The sequence below is a fragment of the Schistocerca serialis genome, chromosome 8, assembly GCF_023864345.2.
Source record: "Schistocerca serialis cubense isolate TAMUIC-IGC-003099 chromosome 8, iqSchSeri2.2, whole genome shotgun sequence".
In the NCBI taxonomy this organism is placed as follows: Eukaryota; Metazoa; Arthropoda; class Insecta; order Orthoptera; family Acrididae; genus Schistocerca; species Schistocerca serialis.
The window spans coordinates 34046448-34066439 of NC_064645.1; the positions used below are offsets into that span (position 1 = coordinate 34046448).

The 19992-nt window shown below is 41.8% G+C and overlaps 1 protein-coding gene across 2 annotated transcripts in view; it reads left to right on the forward strand.

The window, feature by feature from the left end:
• The window catches only part of LOC126416189 (DNA mismatch repair protein Msh6), a 318808-nt gene that overhangs the window by 177456 nt on the left and 121360 nt on the right, over positions 1 to 19992 (forward strand). For both annotated transcript variants that reach the window (XM_050083772.1, XM_050083773.1), the window contains 3 exons: positions 6214 to 6311; positions 6394 to 6549; positions 9327 to 9484. In XM_050083772.1, coding sequence (XP_049939729.1) covers positions 6214 to 6311; positions 6394 to 6549; positions 9327 to 9484 — 412 coding nt within the window. The remainder of the gene's footprint in view (positions 1 to 6213; positions 6312 to 6393; positions 6550 to 9326; positions 9485 to 19992) is intronic.

The window sequence follows — 19992 nt, forward strand, 5'->3', positions numbered from 1 at the left end:
GTTACTGACGTTCTAAGTGCAAAATAAATTCTAGTTTCTGTGTGAGAATACTACGCCATGCCGAAAACAGCTAGTTCAAAGTCTACTCATATAAGGCAGTGGCTGCAAGATTTTCCACATTATACAACAGATGGGAAAATTATTTTCTGCTAAGCATGCAACAAGGAGGTTAGTTGATGTTTTTCTTAGACTTATTTTCTTGTCACTTAGGATTCTTTTTTATCGCTATCCTTTAGTAATACGAAATACTCTTTATATGCGATTCTAAACTGCATTTCTCTTTTCTCTCTTATTAGGTTTCGAGGGTAAAGAAATCTCACTTAACTCAGCATGCAGATGGAATCGCACATAGAGCTAATGTTGAACGAAAGTCAGAATTGAAGCAAACTCTTTTAACCAATAAATCTGGTGAATCCTCCGAAAAAAAAAACAAGTTCTGCAGTGATTTGTGTCATGCACTTGTGGCAGCAAACATCCCCTTTCGGAAACTAGAAAACCCCATTTTCAGAGGTTTTCTTGAGAAGTACTGCCATCAGTCTATTCCTGGAGAGTCAACTTTACGTAAGAATTATGTGGATTCAGCTTACAATGCTGCATTGCACAGAATCCGAGAAGATGTTGGAGAATCTTGTATATGGATTTCTGTGGATGAAACTACTGACAGTCTTGGCCGTTACATTGCAAACCTGATTTTTGGCAAGCTAGATCCAGATGCTCCATCCAGGGCTCATTTGATTTACTCAAAACAGCTTACAAAAACTAACCAACAAACAATAACACAGTTTGTGAACAATGGGCTTAAGATGCTACACCCAAATGGAGAATGAGAATGAGATGCTTCTGGCCGTCACTGATGCTGCTGCATATATGATAGCAGCGTTTCAACTATTAAAAGTATTCTACCCATTGATGCTGCACGTAACTTGTGTAGTACATGGGATCAACCGCATAGCACAGCAAGTAAGGCTACAGTTTCCTAAAGTAAATAAAGTAATATCTATGGTGAAGAAAATTTTTGTTAAGGCACCGTCAAGAATACAGGCATCCAAAGAACCGCTTGCAGATGCCCCATTGCCGCCAGAGCCTGTTGTCACCCGCTGGGGCACGTGGCTGATAGCAGTAGAATACTATAGTACGCATCTCTCGGCTGTCCAGAAGGAGGCTGAAAATATACCGGAGGATGCTGCATCCGTAACTGCAGCGATGGAGTTACTCAAAGATTCTTCTTTAAAACAGGACTTATCTTACATTAGGGCCCACTACACATTTATGGCAAGAATAATTTCACAATTAGAAGGCACAGGGAGACCTATCTACGACAATATTTCTTTGCTCGAAGAAGTCAAAATGAAAATTAATGAAACACCAGGTGAAGTAGGGGAAAAAGTACAGGCAAAAATGCAAACGGTTTTGCAGAAGAACACTGGCCTGAAGGAGTTGTGTGCAGCTGCCAACATACTTACTGGAAAGAAAATCCAGCACTCCTGACTGCAGCATTCCTGTCCAACATGTGCCGAAAATTAAGTATGCCCTTGTCACATCTGTTGATGTAGAACGTTCTTTTTCAGCGTATAAATTGATTCTGACTGACAAGCGCCACAGTTTTTCACTAGAAAACCTAGAAAAGATTTTGGTTATTTATTGTGAAGCCAACTATGGTCAGAATATATGAAACTACGAATGTATTAATTAAACCATTGCCACATCTTTTTTATGGAGATCTTTATCTTGCAGGAACTCAAAAATATTTGGAGTTGTGTTCAACATTAATGTTGTAGATTGCTGTGCTCTGTAACTGTGTAAATATTCATTCTCCTTGTTTTAATGACTAATAAGATGTTCATACTGTCAACACTGTGTATTTTAATTTATTTTTATTTTCTCTGCATCATTTTTATTAGAGCCTATTTTAGGTTTTATATTGCCTAAATGAACTACTGAAGGAGCCTATTTTAGGTGCCTAAAACACACTTTTTTACGACCTAAAAATCCGTGGTCTAGATATGACCTTTCCATGGTGGACGGGTGTTCTTGAACCTTTTGAGCACTCTTGTTATCAGAAGGTATCAGTAATGATGCGGAGACAGTTGATGGGGTTTTAGTGAATACAGTGAAATGTGGTTGGTATGATCAGGTTGACAAGGGCTGACCATTGCAGAAACATGTTTAATATGTTCACTTGAAGTGGAAAATGAAGGGCCAGGAACAGATGAACAGATGAAAGTGGAGAAGGGGGTGCATTCATGTTTGATCAAGAATAGAACATTGATGGCCTCATGTTTTATGTGATGCTCTCACATAGTTATATGCAAACAGTTTGCAGGACATCTGTTGAAGAAACCCTTCAGTTATGACATCAGAATAGCAAGACTTTCCTCTTATACTAAAGGCACCAACCATTTACTAGATTGTCTGAAATCTGTGCCTCTCACACTCCAACCACACACCTTGTCACCATCGATGCCACTTCCCTCTATACAAACATCCCCCATTTATATTGTCTGTCTGCTACTGAACAGTTCCTCAACCATCATCCACCTAATTCTGAACCTATGACATCCTTCCTGCTCACATTAATAAACTTTATGCTTACCAGTAAATCACTCACCTTTGAGGGGCAGACATACAAACAGTCACTGATCAGCGGCATGTCGTGGGGACCAGGATGGCTCCTTCCTTCCTATGCCAGTCTTTTCGTGGGTCACTTGGAGGAGGCTTTCCTGGGATCCATAAGTCTTCAGCCGCTGGTTCAGTTTTAGATATGTTGATGACATTTTTGCCATATGGACTCATAGTGAGGCTGACCTGCTAAAATTCTTGGATCTGTAAATACATTCTCCCAATTGAATTTTGCGTGGCCCTATTCTGAATCCCATGCCATTTTGCTTGATGTCAACCTCGTCTTCACAGAGGGTCAGCTGTTCACATTAAATCTACTAACAAACAGTTGTAGTTTAATTTTTACAGTTATCATTCTTTCCATGTCAAACATTCTCTCCCATACAGCCTTGGCATTCGAAGCAAATGTATTTGTTCATATGTGGACTCTTTCCAGCAATACACCACCTTTCTCACCTTGGCCTTTCCTTGACATGATTACACCAGCCTATTTCAACAGCAAATTTCCTGGTCCTTCACATCCAATTCTGGTACTGCTGACCCCTCCAAAAACCAGCTTTCCACTCTTCTTAACTTGCACACAGTAATCTCAGTCTTGGGTATTACCCTATCTCCATCTTTAAGCTCTCAGGTTTTCGAGTCTCACCAGATACAGTCCCCAACAATCAGTCTTTCCTTCTCATACTGTCTGGTAAGTCTCTCCTGATTTGGGGTACTGAGCAACTCTCCTGAACTCTCCCCATTTCCTCAACCTCACCACTCTTGTTCGTTCATTTCTCTTCCTTCCCCTTCAACCCTTCTGCCAGGAGGAGGAGCCACTGGCTCTGAAAGCTTTCAAATTTGAGTACCTGCGTTTCCTGCATCTGTTTGGTGAGTAGATATTTTTACTTATCCAGTTACATTATATTTTCAAAAATTGATTGTTTTTGTTGATAAAACAGTGAGATTGTTTTTCATGAGTGAATGATGTGTAATTTGACATAAGTTACAATTGTTGTACACTTGTGAGCAGTAGAATTGGGGCCAGGGAGCTGTTGTCGCTATGGCAAAAGTGTCACGTGACAGAAATGTCGTCACAGCTGGCTCTTGGCCACTGGTGTGTCAGACTGGTGCAGGACGTGTCAGGCAGGTGCAGGATCGACAGGATGATTTATGTCAATGCACTACAGTTGTGCCTGCCCAACATATGAGAAACACACTCTTAGAGGTCATTCACTTATTGGACTTATGCATGCAACCGTAACGTGTCGATGTCAGGAACCGGAATTGACTGTTGTGGATTGTAAGAGCAGGTGGGTAGGTTACATAGGGAAAAAAAATCACACATCCATTCAGTGCTGCTTGAGAACCTATGAGCGGACACAGTTCCAGTACTGCCGCATCCTAATGCAGTACTGATACCATCACTCCACACATCTACCTTGTTTCTTCATTCGTGGTGATGAAAGTATTTCTGTATGGGGGGGGGGGGGGGTAAATAGTCCGGTCGTAGACGAGGTCTGTTCAAAAAATTCCAGAACATACGTAATTTCGCGCCAGTCGTGTGTTTGTTGAACCTGAAATGCCGTTGGCATCCCTGCACACACAAGTGTTTAATGTGTAACTGCCGGAAGTTTCATCGTTATATGTCTGTTAGTTATTGTTCAGCGCTGCATTGAATAGAATGCTGTTGCAGAGTTTGCAAATTATGAGATGGCAAAGTTAGAGGAGTAATAAGTCTGCATTAAATTTTGCGTGAAACTCAAGAAAACCTTTACAGAGACACACCAAATGATGCAGGAAGCCTGTGGTGATGAGTGCTTAAGCCATATTTGCTGTTACAAATATGGCTTAACACGGTTTAAAAATGGCCATATGGAAATTAAAGATGACTTTCGTTCAGGGCGCCCTTCAATGCCAACAAATGATGATCATGTCAGGAACGTTAGTGACATTGTGCGTGCCAATCGAAGACTGACTGTCCGAGAGATTGCAGGAGAATGTAACATTTCAGTTGGATCATGTTACGAAATTGTGACACAGCTGCTAAGTTCATCCCACGGCTCGCGAGTCAAAGACCAGAAAGACCTTCACATCGCAATCTGCAAAGAGCTTTTGGATCGCACAAATGAGAACGAGATGTTGCTTAAGAGAATCATAACTGCTGATGAGATGTGGGTCTACGGTTATGATGTTGAGACAAGATTGAATCTTCACACTGGATTGGGAAAGGATCTCCGAAACCAAAAAAACTTGTCAGGTCAGGCCAGTGCTGATAGTTTTCTTTTACATTGAAGGATTAGTTCATCATGAATTCGTTTCACAGGGACAAACTATTAATTGATGGTACTATCGTGATGTGTTGCAAAGCCTGCGAGAAGGAAATGGCCTGAAATTGGGTGAAACAATTCACTGCTCTTACATCAAAAAAACGCACCCACACAATCATGTTGGTGTGTGACCATTGCACAAAAAATGAATCACTGTGCTGCTGCATTCTCCCTCTCCACACCTGGCCCCTGCATCTCTCTCTCTCTCTCTCTCTCTCTCTCTCTCTCTCTCTCTCTCTCTCTCTCCAAAGTTGACAACCCTGTTGAAAGGATTTGCAACGATAGATGGGATGAAAGAAAACACAGATCGTGCTTCACGCTGTTGTATTGTGCAAGGTAATAGCTGAAAAAACAGGTGTGATTACATAGTACATTGAACAAAAGACTTAAATGACATTGTAAATCCAACAGAGCATGAGACTGGCTCAAAGAAATAACATATAGGGACAATACAGATGCAGTAAGTTTGCTGTATGCTTTATATGACACTGTATCTGGTAACCAATTGACCTCCCTGTTCACATTTTTCCTCCTATTATTATTTCAGTTATTGACAAAGGGCTTTTTGATTTCAAGTGATAAAACTGTGTCACCTATTGATGTTAAAAATGTTACCATTAGTTCACAATTAGTTACATTCCATCCTGAAATTTTCATTGTTTGATTTTTACCATTTGTTCAAGTACACACTGTTCCAATGCTCTGTATAAGAGCTTATAATTATCTGTTTTAAATATTATAAACAGTAGCTGAAAATATTATTAATATACTCTTGTGTTGTTTAGAGAAAAGTTTTCTTGTCTTTGCCTGCTGCACATGCCCTGTTTCAGGAACATTGTGGTAAGGATGTGCAGTTAGTGTGAATCCTTTCTTACATTAAGCAGTAACAAGCTGAAAAGAAATTTCTAGAAGGCATAATTATTTTAAAAATTATTCTCCTGACAGGAATTCCGTAAAGCTTGAAAGTTACAGATCTCATTGAACATTTTAATTTGTGAAATTATTGTAGTTGTACTGTTTTGCCATTTGTATGTGTCTATCCTCATCTGATACATGAGTATAATCCCAACGAAAACTGAGGTCCATGGTGCATAAGCAGTTTCATTTGCCACAGCTACAGATAATTTTAGTGTGTCCCAAATGTCCCACATATTTGAGAGAGAACCGTCGTATTGCATACGCATAACATTATCCGTTGAAAGTAACATAGAATTGGCTAAATTTTAAATATTTGTTTAAAAATATTGTTGGAGAAATGATTTTTGTGTTTTTATTTCTTTCTTAGATTTTGGATGGAGCTGCCTTAAAAAACTTAAACATACTTGGTGATAATGAGTCACTGTATAAGAAGCTTGATTATTGTGTTACGCCTTTTGGGAAAAGGTAGGTCCACATTAAAATTGCTGTGTTAATGATGTACTTCTGTGTATGATTTAATTGTCTTTACCCTGCTGCTTTCTTTTAGGTTATTGCGTCTCCAAGTGTGTAATCCACTATGTAATCGTGCAAAGATTATTGCAAAACAGAAGGCAGTTGGTATTTTAGTGAGAAATGGAGAATTAGCAAAGGAAGTTAGAGCGATTATGCGCCCATTGCCAGATCTGGAAAGGCGCCTCACAAAGTAAGTTGTTAGACACGTATGTTCAATGTGAACTTTGCTGGTTGGAAAGTAGCCTAATGTTTCAGCCACATAAACTGTAACAGTTTTCCACTGTCAAATTTTGTGGATGCATTTACTTTTATTGTGTCTTAAGTAAAGGTCTGCTAATAGTATAGATGAGCGACTTGGATCTGCAGGATGTTGTGTTTGTGTCACTGGCTGACATTTTATGTTTTCAGATAGTGTACACCCCTTGAAAGATAGGCAGCTTCCTACTCGTATGTGGTGATGCTGAGTGCTTTCACAATCTGACATCCAGGACCGATACACCAACAGGACTTTATTTGAGCTGGCTATCATAGAGGGGAGAACCAGTGCATGAATGGGGATGTTACAAAGCTCAGATACGAGGCAGGTTCAAACAGTCTCAGCCTGGCAGAAAAAACATAAGGCATAAGAGAATTTTTTTTTAATGTAGTCATCTTGCAAAGTAATGTACAGTACATCATTTGAGGACAATAACTTTTTAATGTCCTTCACAAAAAATAGTGTGTCCACTATGTGAATTGTCATTCAGCCAGTCGTTTCTTTGGGTCTGGAAATAAAACATAGTTGCTGGCAAATATAACAAGTGTGGATCACTTGAAATACAATGTTGTGCAGCTATCCAGAATCAGTTCAAGATGTGATTGCCTTTTATCATGATGGAAATGGACTTTAATTGTTAAGTGGACTTTCATCATTGTAAGATCAAAATGCATATTGTGAATAATATCCTACTGTTCGTTGAGTAGTGAAGTTTAACATTAAGTGGTGACAATTCTGTGCTTGTGGAGGTAATCCAGGAGTGCCACACTGTGAAGTTTGCAGAAAACAGTAGCTGTGACTTTTGATACAAATGGAGCCATTATTTACTTTCTTTGATGCATTTTCACCTTTTATCGCCATCTGTTCTGACTACTCATTTATCTCTGATGTTTAATGATGAACCATGTTTTGTCTACTGTTAGGAAACATTTGTGAAAGATACAGGTATAGTATTTACACAGATCTTAACATTATTCATCAAAGGTAATTGGAAAGTGTGATATTTTCAGTACCAGGGAAAGCGCACCAATTTGATCAGCAATGATTCGGATTGACATTGTGACTTCATGGCCGAGTGGCATTGGTTGTACAGGGTTTTGGACATTCTGGATGCTCCTTATGTTTAGTCGATGTGTGACCACATTGTACGAAACATCCTGGTAGATTAAAGCTGTTGCCCACAAAAGGCAAGGGCCTGGGTTCCATTTCGTGTTTGATGTACATATGCAGCATGCCATGAAACTGCTACAGTAAATGTAGGATAGTTGGTTCATGCTGCTGATCTTGTTGTGAGCCAACTGTATTGCCATTTGCTACAGAGTTACTATTTGCTACATAATTTAAGTTTGTATATATAATGTTCAGTTGGAGGAATTGTTGGTAATTAACAGATGATACTCCTTACTTAAAACCATACATCAATATTTCACAGCCATGATCATGCCGTCGACAAAGTTATAAGCCCACGTAAGACGGTGGTGGAGTAATTTGAGGTGTGTGCAACATTCCACGTGGGAAAAATATATCTAAAAACAAAGATGATGTAACTTACCAAATGAAAGCGTTGGTATGTTGATACACACACACGCGCACACGCACGCATAAAATTCAAGCTTTCGCAACCCATGGTTGCTTCATCAGGAAAGAGGGAAGGAGAGGGAAAGACGAAAGGATGTGGGTTTTAAGGAGAGGGCAAGGAGTCATTCCAATCCCGGGAGCGGAAAGACTTACCTTAGGGGAAAAAAGGGACAGGTATACACTCGCGCGCACACACACACACACACACACACATCCATCCGCATATATACAGACACAGGCAGACATGTGTAAATGCAAATAGATTGGGCAGATATGTCAGTCGCGGCGGAAGTACAGGGGCAAAGATGTTGTTGAATGACAGGTGAGGTACGAGGGGCGGCAACTTGAAATTAGCGGAGGTTGAGGCCTGGTGGGTAACGGGAGAGAGAGAGATTATACTGAAGGGCAAGTTCCCATCTCCAGAGTTCTGATAGGTCAGTGGGAAGTATCCAGATAACCCGAACAGTGTAACACTGTGCCATGATGTGCTGGCGGGGCACCAAGGCATGTTTAGCCACAGGGTGATCCTCATTACCAACAAACACTGTCTGCCTGTGTCTGTTCATGCGAATGGACAGTTTGTTGTTGGTCATTCCCACATAGAAAGCTGCATAGTGTAGGCATGTCAGTTGGTAAATCACTTGGGTGCTTGCACACGTGGCTCTGCCTTTGACCGTGTACACCCTCCGGGCTACAGGACTGGAGTAGGTGGTGGTGGGAGGGTGCATGGGGGAGGTTTTACACTGGGGGCGGTTACAAGGATAGGAGCCAGAGGATAGGGAAGATGGTTTGGGGATTTCATAGGGATGAACCAAGAGGTTACAAAGGTTAGGTGGACGATGGAAAGACACTCTTGGTGGAGTGGGGAGGATTTCATGAAGGATGGATCTCATTTCAGGGCAGGATTTGAGGAAGAGTAAATTTACTGGAGAGCCACATTCAGAGTCTGATCCAGTCCTGGAAAGTATCTTGGCACAAGTGGGGCACTTTTGGGGTTCTTCTGTGGGAGGTTCTTGGTGAATGTTCCTCTTTACTCCTAAACTGTTCACATTGTACCTAAACTTTCCTACATATTTAAACTTTTTTTTTCCTTCAAGTTTTGCTAAATTCATATTTTGTTTCATTCTGCACAGGATACATACTTTTGGAAATTCAGATCTTCATAATGCACATCCTGATGAAAGAGCTATTTTTTATGAGGACAAGATCTACTCTAAGAGAAAAATCATAGATTTCATTTCAACCCTGAACGCATTTAAGACTGCAGTTTGCGTTGGGGAAATGTTTAGAGGTGAGAATCACAAAATTCTGTCCATTGATAATACATGTATTTACTACTATGGAACCAGAGATGCCACTGGAAATGTTTAAAGGTGAGGATTATAAAATTCTGTCCACTGATAATACCTGTATTTACTACTATGGAACCAGAGGTGCCTCTAAATATTTGTCGTGTTCATCGCTGAACGAATTACTGCCTTCAAGACCAAAAATAGGAGGATTCATCATTAAGTGTCATATAGTTATTAATATCACATGATAGTGTTATAGCTGGGATAGTTCAATTTTATAGTTCAAATTTCTGATTACTCATGATATATTTGATCAGGTGTAGCTCTTGTGACTTGTGACACAAGTGTGAGCAACTGTTCAGCAGTGGTGTGCATTGTTACAGTTGCAGTTACGAAGTGCAGCATAATGGGGGGGGGGGGGGGGGGGGGCGCAAGGACTCGGGTCCCAAGCAAAGGAGAATTTGAGAGTGGTGTAGTAATGGATACTATTTCGAATACTGCAATTCATGCAAGAACATTGGTAAAGTGGTGCCATATCTTTAATGGCAGACAATAATACTAATTCTAAGATGTTTAACTTCTGTGTGGCTAAAGTCTCCACAATCCATTCTTAATTGTAATTAGTGTGTGCATGCTCCTCTGTGTGTGTGTGTGTGTGTGTGTGTGTGTGTGTGTGTGTGTGTGTTTAAATCAAGTAAAGTTTTATAGCAAATTTAATGTGCACATGCTCTCGCGTGCGTGCTTGCATGCTTTTGTGTGTGTGTGTGTGTGTGTGTGTGTGTGTGTGTGTGTGTGTGTGTGTGTGTGTGTGTTTAAATATGGCAAAGTTTTCATGCTCTTCTGTGTGCACCTGTCGATGACTCAACACTGCTATTCTGTGAGTGGCCTCCTTTTCTCTTAAAATATTTAGTCTCCTAGATCTTTCTGTACTATTTCATTCATTGAATATATATCAAACAGTGTAGGTCAAGAGGGCACCAAGTGAAAGACATTTGTGCAATGATGTCTGTTCCTTTAGAAAGTCATAGTGATGTTTGCAAAATCAGCATCAAAAAATAGTGAGGTATCCTTATGGCAGATGATGATACTATGATGCATGTGCAAAAGTAAACCTGAAACATATGCAAGGTGAACATGTGTGGATGTGCCCAACGTTACTAATTGTTAGGAAGTGCCACAAAAAATTAAATAATGAACATGTAACATCAAAAGAAAATATATTGTTTTAACAGATGATGAGTGACAATCAACTCAAAGATATCGAGAGCTTGTGAGAAAATAACAAGAGCTGGAAAAACACGTGAAGCACTTGATTGGAAACATTACCTTTGTTAGTATTGAATGAATGTGGAATTTTTTGTACTTAATATGTAGAAACAATGCCGTATTCATTCAATAAATATTTGGCTGTAGTGCCCTCCATGAAAAAGGTACAATACAATGTTGTTGTTAATGGGCATTCCATGCAGAAAATGTGGTATGTTCCGAATAAAATGTGCAAGCAAGTGCAACTTCTAAGTACAGCTTAATTGATATCACTATCAAATAAATTTTCTGCATTACACCCTGCTTGTGGTAATACAACCAACATAGGCAAACCAAAAAGTAGTGACAAAAATTCTGATAAAGATTCGAAAAAGGACTTTCCGATGCAAAGTTGCTGCAGAGGACTTTTACTGTGTGCCATAACAGAGGAAAGTCAACTAAAATAAAGGCAGTTGTGTTGCGATTGTAGGTGGCTGCTTGTATATGAAGGTGAGAACAAGACAGCCCTGCAATGTTTTATAAATTTATTGTCGAAACTGTCAAACCAAACAACATCGTCACAATTGTGCCTCTCCCAAATGATTTGCCACAGCAGTGATGTATAAATAAAGAACTACAGTTCTACAATTATGAACTAAAAATTGTGTGATAAGTTTTTCTATTTACATTTGCTAGGCACAAGTAAAATGAACTGTGGTAAACACACAAGCCATAGAGTGCACATAAACAATAAGAGAAAGGCCAAACCACAAAAAGAAAGAAAGAAAGAGAAATACAGTAGTGGAGGATGTAGTTCAGATGTGCGAGACTACTGCTCACTTCAGGAAAAACCAGACTGTGAAATAAGTAACAAGTCACTGCAACACAGTCCTAAAGACACAACCAATGCAATTGGGTACTGTAAAAATTGTAACATAAACAGTGTGATTCATGCAAAGCACTAAATCAATAAGGATGGATAATATCTTTGCAGATAGTACATCTCAGTATTCATTATCTCAGAAACAATTGAGACTTACTGCAAATATTCATTGACAAAACTCATATGTTAGCAGTAACTGAACATCGACTGAAACCCCATGAAAAAATATATTACAGGTTAGAAGGTTACTTACTAATAAATAGTTATTGCAGGCAATGCCATAAACATAGGGGTGTTGCAGTATAAACATACAACAATTTTAAAAAATATGCTTTTCCGGAACACCATCCCAAAGAAGAAAGGTGCTGTGACTTAATACTATAGATGTCCAGACTGGTCCTAATGAACTTACTATATTTGGTGACTTTAACATAGCCAAATGCCATAGATGGAGATTAGGAGAAACCGACATTCGTCATCAACAATGTGGCCATCCACAACTGAAGCATGAATGGCAGCATGTAATGCAGCACTGTTGACATTGCACCGGTCACAGAAGCCGTTCACGAACAATGACATTTCCAATGAGAGTTGCCCTGTAGATTCAGTGTTCCAAGTGAGAGTTTACTCCAATAGCTGAGTGCTGTACTTTCCACACGAACACATCATATACCAGTACTATCCACAGTGAACAATTGGTGTAGTCAAACTTATGGTGAACAGAGAATAAAATTGAGTCTGGGTCTTCAGTATGATCCTACTTGGACATTTATTTTCACCATTCCTGCAAGGCATATACTCGGTGTGGATTTTTTCTCTCTTCATCTGTTGTCAGATTTCCCCAACCGTCGTTTACTTCCAGCGAGCCGCACTGCCAGTTTGTCAACTGTGTCATTTGTGCTGGCAAATGAGGAGTCGACTGTGCCCATACAACTGTGTGGAAACCACTCAGACGTGTCACATGATGCTGACTGATGCATCCGAAAGGTTTTTGGCCAGTGGAAACCGTTACTATAGTAAATGACGGAAATCTTTTCAGCGACATACTTCGAAAAGTTTCGAACCAATAAGCATCGTCTTGTTTCATTCCTCTTGCTTTTTGGAGGGACATTACCAGCCGAGCACAAACTGTAACTTTACTATTGACATCTGTGAAACATTTCCCTGGTGAAAAGAGGATTTCGGAAATGATAAGGAACTGGCCGTAAGCCATATTAATGTTCTACTGTCACTATATATATACATATAACTCCCTTCTACTGTCACTATATGTAACTCCGTTCACACAAGAGTGCTTCTGTGTCTACTTTCTTAATGTACATATACAGATAAATGCAACTGGGACAGGTCAATCAAAACACATCTAACATGAACACAATTGATCGATGTTCAAACATCAAATAACACTAAACAGAAAAGCGTATACTGCAACTGTACTAGCAAATATTAATAATAAAAATAAAGGAACTGGCCGTAAGCCATTCCTGAGAGAAAACTTTCTGGGGGAAAATGTCGATCTCAAAAGTTTTCTAAAAGATTCGGGCAGTCCCTGGAAATGACAGTCACACGTTTCAACCACATTTCTCCCTTTGTTATTTTTCTCTCTTTATGTTCCCACACTAGAGAACAGTGAGCAAATGGCGCTAAATAAAAGACATCTGGATTGACTGGAGCATTGTGACGTAAAATGTTTAGATGCAAATTTCTGGAAGAGGCATTTCAGTACACTTGAATGGATGTGCCTCATTTTTCCTAAGGTAATGGTAGTACAGCGGAGTCTAGTTAATTTTTTTCATTGGCGGAACAAAAAAAAATGTTACTGATTAGCAGTTACTGTTTGAGATGAGGGAATTCTCCACAGAACTGACGAGCTCTGTACTTTCTCTTCGCTTCATATTCTGCTCTGAATAAAGTGACTTCAGATGCTGCCAGCAGAGAGGACACTTTTGCTCTGTTTGCAGCGTTTTACACTCTGCAGAGACACTTTGGGTTCCGCATGCAGCTAGGACAGGACGCTCCGGTCAGAGATTTTGGCCAGACTTGTCAACAATGCAGCAGCATTGTCAACAATGCAGCAGCAGTACACAGTGGTCCATCACCACCGCCTCCAGCCGTCATGTTCATGCTCCCAATGGTTGTGAGATTTAGTGGCAGCACCAGTGGTTCAGGTCATGATGAATTTAGTAACCCTCAATAATTTCATGGTTACGTTCTTTTAATTAGCATGGTTCATCGGGGAAGATATCTAGATAAATAACTAATTAGTATCACTTCTCATTCTCTTCTGGCCACCAGTGGTGGGAAGTGTCGTCACCGGACAGTACACAGTATCTACACCTGACCTGGTCACCACTCATGCTCGGGCGTTAAGTAGGTTCGATTGTACAGAAGCATTTTTGCTGATTCTGGTAATGCCAGAGGGCATTTAAAAAACTTGCTGTAATAGGGCCTTCTATGCTTTTCCAGCATAAATTTAAGCCTTTTGGAGTGACACACACCATGCAGATCCTATTATACATATAGTCATTCCTACTGTCTAGCCCTTGCCTACCGTACGTGTCGCCGGCAGTACTTTAACATTCCTAAAAATCTGCACATTCTTCTGTCAGGAAGTGGTGACAGATCATCTGATGAGACAACGTACCCCAAAAATTGCATCTCTCCTGTCCACAAAGATTGTTTTCGACAAACAAGAGATGCAATTTACAGGATATGTATTCTCATCAAATGATTTGTCACCTCTTCCTGATGAGGATTCCACAGATTTTTAGGAATGTTAAAGCATTACTGGCGACGTGTTCCAGGGCTGGCAAGTGAGCAGGAACATCTGACGGCACTGCTCTCAGACAACGATATAGGTATAGGTAGATGAAGCAGCATTGGTACAATCACATGGCTGGCTCACCCGTGCGTTAGTACTCCATTGGCTCTAAATGTGGATGCAACCCAAAATGCAACTGATGCAGCCCTGCAACAGTGTGTGGATAGTCAATGGCAACATCTCGCCTTTTACTCCCAGAATCTTACACCACAGCGGAAGAATTGGAATACTGTCAGTGGCAAGTCGGTGGTGGTCAACAGGACCATTAAACATTGTCAATTTTCTGTGGAAGCAAGACATCTTACATTTTACTGACCACAAACCACTAATTTCTTTGTTCCAACATGCAACGGGTCGTGGCTCACTGCGGCAATGTTGACAAGCAGAATATATAGTCCAACTTACAAATGAAGGGCATCACATTCCAGATGCCAGACTACAGGCGGGCCATGGGCAGAGAGAGTGTCTGAGCAACACGAGCACACAGTGCTGCACAATTTGCTTCAAAATGAACACACAGCCTGTAGCTGTGACTTACTTCTGTTGTATGTTTTGCCACAAGTACCTGGTGCAACAGATCCCATGACAAACAACACCCATACCTTCCCGCAGAACTACATGCCATGATCTGCTGCCTGAATAATCGCTAAGTGTGCTGTAGCTTTGTAAGTTACCAATTGGTAATTGTACAGTCGTGGCAACACGTCAAGATTTGTCTTTGCAGGCAGTGGCCAGCACCTGGATGACACTGAAAACTTCGTGTTGGAGACGTTGCAGTTGTGTTAATACTGTGTCTGATGCCAAAGACGCACTTAGAGACATACAAGATGACTGGAAGTACGAGCTGGCTCCAGAGGAGAAGTTTGCACTGAATGGTTAATTCTTCATCTTTTATGAGGGGATACAACTTGCAGAAAACTACACAGCCTTTGTCTGCTGCAGTGGTGTGGTGCTTGTTCCATGTTAGACTTCGATCTATTTAAAAGCCAAGGTGTGTGATAGAATTTCTCCAAATCAGTTTCCTACTGTCACTCGGGAGTTGATGGTCATACAGCTTGATTTTTGAGGTAAAATAGATCACGTGACTCATCGTGTTCTTGATCTCGATCTTCCACCAATTACACCACTGCATAATCTTATCCAGGTGTTGCTGAAGCTTGTAATTCATTTGGAGGACACTGCAACTATTTTTGTGAATAGCAGTGTCATCAGTGTAAAGAACAATCTCTTTACCAATTTGCTTAGGAATGTCATACGTGTATTGGTATAAACGACGGAAACTGAAACCAAGCCTTGCGGGACTCTTGCCGCAATCTGCTGTGCCTGGCTGGACTTCTCTCCATTCCTTACAAAGAACTGTTCTGTAAGGAAGACATCAAATATTCAGGTTAAATGTGCTGTGTACCCTATTTGATCTGCTTATAAATTAGGCAGTCATGCCAGATGTGGTGCAATGCCTTGTCTATGCCCAGGAACACTGCTCCTGTTGTTCCTCTCCTTACTCTGGCCAGACAAATCTGTTCAATAAACTTAAGGGATTAGTCGATAGTGAAACGCTCAGCAGGGAATCCAAACTGTTCAGGCATAAGGATATTGTTTTCAGTCAGGAACTTATTGAGGGGTAAAAGGACTATTAACTTGAGGATTTTACTGAGGCCAGATAGGAGAAAAATGGGCCTGTAGCTTATGGGAAGGAGTAGGTTTTTGTTAGTTTTGGGTAGGGTGGTGGTCTTTGCAGTTTTCCACACTGAGGGGAAGTATGTTAGCTTCAGGCAGGCATTAAAAATGCTTGCTAGGTACATTATAGTGGGAGGGGGAAGCTAGTTTAGGTGTAGGGTAGAGATTCGATAAGGACCAGGAGCCTTGTATTTATCCTCGTGCTTGATGAGTGCACATATTGTCGGGTCATTAACAGGCACAAATTCTATCATAGGGCATGTATTTCTTACCCGAGTCACTCATCCGATATCTGTTCTCTCCTGCCTACCGTTCTCGTCGTCACGGATGACGTCAGTTCAGAATTGTGACCCGAATGATTTTGCTATTATGTCTGCCTTTCCTTATTCGTCATATGCAATACCGTTCTCACCGTGGAGTGACTTGTTATCTCTGGTGGAGCTTTTCATTGCCAGGTTACTTTCCAGATTTTGCGTCTGGATAATCCTGTTCGGAAGATCTTAGTTTCTCCTCCCAGCAGTGCCTCGTGTGCTCCTGTAATCATTGTTTCACCCGGTCCTCTAGACTCCACAACAGGCGGCGGTCGGCTGGGTCGTGGTGGTGTTGCCACAGCCTACACCTCCTGGGTTGGCGACTGTGAGGTTCCAGATGTCAGGGGGGCAGATTCCTGGCGTAAAGATCAGTAGTAATCGTAATGCCATTTGCACGAGCACAGTCACTGAGGATGCCAGTGCATTGTTCAATGGCTTCGTCCACGTGCCCTTCCATCTATAGCGGCATAATTTCCTGCATGTTCTCTCCCTGTCCCAGTTTATCACTTGTGTGCTTGCCATGCTCCCGACATCATCTACAACACTGGCAAGATCCAGCACAACAGGACTTTGGTTGGATTTCAGCTCATAGTGCACTGTGGACGATGCATCGAGGTCTAAGTTTTTGTGACAAAAATGTCGAGTATATCAGAATTCTTGTTCACATCTCCAGGAATGTGCTCGGGCTCGTCAGGGACGATGACACTTAGGGTGGACCGGAACAGAGGTAAGTGAATCGGAAGGGGGTGGGGGTAGGCTGTGATAATTTGCCAAAGGTTTTAGCCAATTTTTATTTATATACCGGCAGCCTCGATATTCTGAGTCTGTGGAAGATCCGAGGTATGGAAACATGTTTTGCCCTCAACCAGTATCATTGTTTCGCAGCATGGGTGGTCCGTGCAGTCGAACTGGGTGATGGCGTAGTTTCTAACAGCAAATAGCTCTTCAGGGTGGTTTCTGTCAAACATATAATATTAATAGCATGCCAGTCGAGAAAGTCTTTCAAAACAAGATTTTCTTGTTTTAATGCTGTTGGTGTTCCAGGCTGCAATTTTGACTCTGTTGGACCGACAGAGACTCATCAAAGCGTGACATTAATGAAATTGCTCCTTCCCCAATAATCATGATATTTTTGTTTGGGCAACAGGTGCAGCATGAAACTTTGCCAAGGTGCCCCTAAATGTGGAGGAGATCACAGAAAAGCTTATTCCAGCAAACAGCTGCCTCAGCTCGCAGCTCGTCGAGGACAGTTGCCGGTCGAACGCTGGGAGGAGACTGCAGTTGTTTGTTAGCAGACTCCACACCCTGGGAGGGGAGGGCCGAGAAAGTGGGGTGTGCAGTGGCCAGGCGGCAGTGGCTGCCGGGGCACATACGTGGGGGAAGTGCAGGGTGTAGATCAAGCCCTGGCACGCTCAGTTTGCTGCTTTTGATGGTGGCAGATCTCGAACCTGTGACTGGCTGAGGGAGCAGAGCTCAAAGGTCCTGTCGCAGCTGCAGTAGCAAACTGCGAGGAAGCAGCTGTAACGAATGGCTATCTCCACATAGTACGCTATTTGCTGGCGTGTCACACTTTTTGGTGCATGTGTTAGTGACATGGGGGTCAGCGCATTTGACACACTTAAGTGGGGGGCTACGTTCTTGGTGCTGTGAAGGAGCTGGTGGCACTATACAGGGCCTTTAGGTTGCTGATATTTTTTGACTGTAACAACCCCTGTTCTTTTGGTTTGGCTGTATAATTGCCTTGAAAGAGGCGCACGTTTGTTGACCCTCTCCAGGTTTGCTGGGTTAGACGTGCTTCTCTTGGTTGACCTCAATTAATTTAAAATTTGCGGAATATTAGGTCTCCTTTAGTTTCTGGTGGGTCAGTGTCACAAGGGAACCCTTTGATAACACCTTGAAGGCATCACGCTCTATTGTGAGATAGGTGTGGTGGGGGATGTTGTTCCGTTGGAAATATTCTTTTATTGCTCTAATAGTCGGCTGGTGTAGGAGCCTGAAATTTAGGTTATGTGTCCCTGCAGGTGGTGTTGAGGCCATCTTTGAGCTTGGGAACAATCTCCCTGATAATTTACATTGTGCCGTTTTGGATAGTGGCGACGATGTGGGAGGGATCTTCTGGGTTCCCTTCACTGTGATTTTATCCACCTCTGGTGTTGAGATGGGGACAAAGCTATTGGAGGTGGGGGATGTTGGCACGTCATCTCTGCTGATGGAAGATTCTGAAGCGAGCCTGCTAGGAGCCAGTCACTTGGTCGCTGGCATCACACCTGGGTCCTATTGTTTCTATGGTTTTGCCTTTGTAGTGTTTGTGGTAGGGTGGCTGCAGGAACCTAGAGGCTGAGCAGTGCAAGAAACTGGGGCTTTGGGTTAACCCAGAGTGTCTGCAGAAGTGCTCTCTTATGTCAGATCATCACTGCCGAGGGGCACTGGTTGTTAATTTGTTATTAGCTCGACCGTAGACAACACGCAGGTATCTGAGTAATGCCATGGGCCTTGGCGTAGGAATTTCCCCACTCTTGGAGGAGCAGGGAGGATTCACTGTAGCAACTTCGATTGGAGCACGTTGGTAGCAGTGCAGAGGATTGACAATGAAAACAGCCTGAATTCCACAGCTAGCGTGCTGTCAGTATACTGGCAGCAGCTACACCACAAACAGACTATGCCTACGGCTTCACCCAACAATTTTGCCATGCCCATGCAAAGTGTCCGCATCCAACACTCAAACATTCTGCTCAACAAAACAGAAGCAAAGTGATAAGACATTATGCAAAAATTAGTAGATCTCTCTCTCTCTCTCTCTCTCTCTCTCTCTCTCTCTCTCTCTCTCTCTCGTTTCTTAAAGTAAATACGTCTTTAATTATTTTCAAATAATGCCTTGTTACTGTGTAATTGTTTGAGTAGTTTGGTAGTCAGTTTAACATTTTAACACTGCAGTGGGACAACTGTTCAATCCTGTGTCCGGCCATCCTGATTTAGGTTTTCCGTGACTTCCCTAAATCGTTCCAGGCAAATGCCGGGATGATTCCTTTGAAAGGGCATGGCCAACTTCCTTCCCCATCCTTCCCTAATCCGATGAGACCGATGACCTCACTGTCTGGTCTCCTCCCCCAAAAACAACAACAACACTGTGCCGTACACCTTCCTGCACTCGAGTTGGATTTTATGGAGGTCAGGCTTCTTTCTTGTATTGTGATCATGGTATGCTTCATTGGTTTCGTATGGCAAACCTACCGGTGTGGATTATTAGGCACTACACTTGCACAAGCAGTGTTCAAGACTAGCCCCCTTCTGGTCTATGCGGCAATTCTCTGACGTCCTCAGATATCAGTTATACTGAATCTTTCAAGAACTTTGCATTATTTTCAGAGTTCTTCATAAGTATGCCATAGTTGAAAAGTCCATCCTTTTTGGATCAAATAGTGTGCCCTTGCAACTTGCACTGCATTAAAATGGCAAATTGCCTGTGCCTGGTTGAATTCAACATCAGCAAATAGCAACCTTCCCTGCACTTCGTTCCTAAGGAGTGTACTGTGGCCTTGTCAACACTACAGAGCTTTCAACACCTGCATG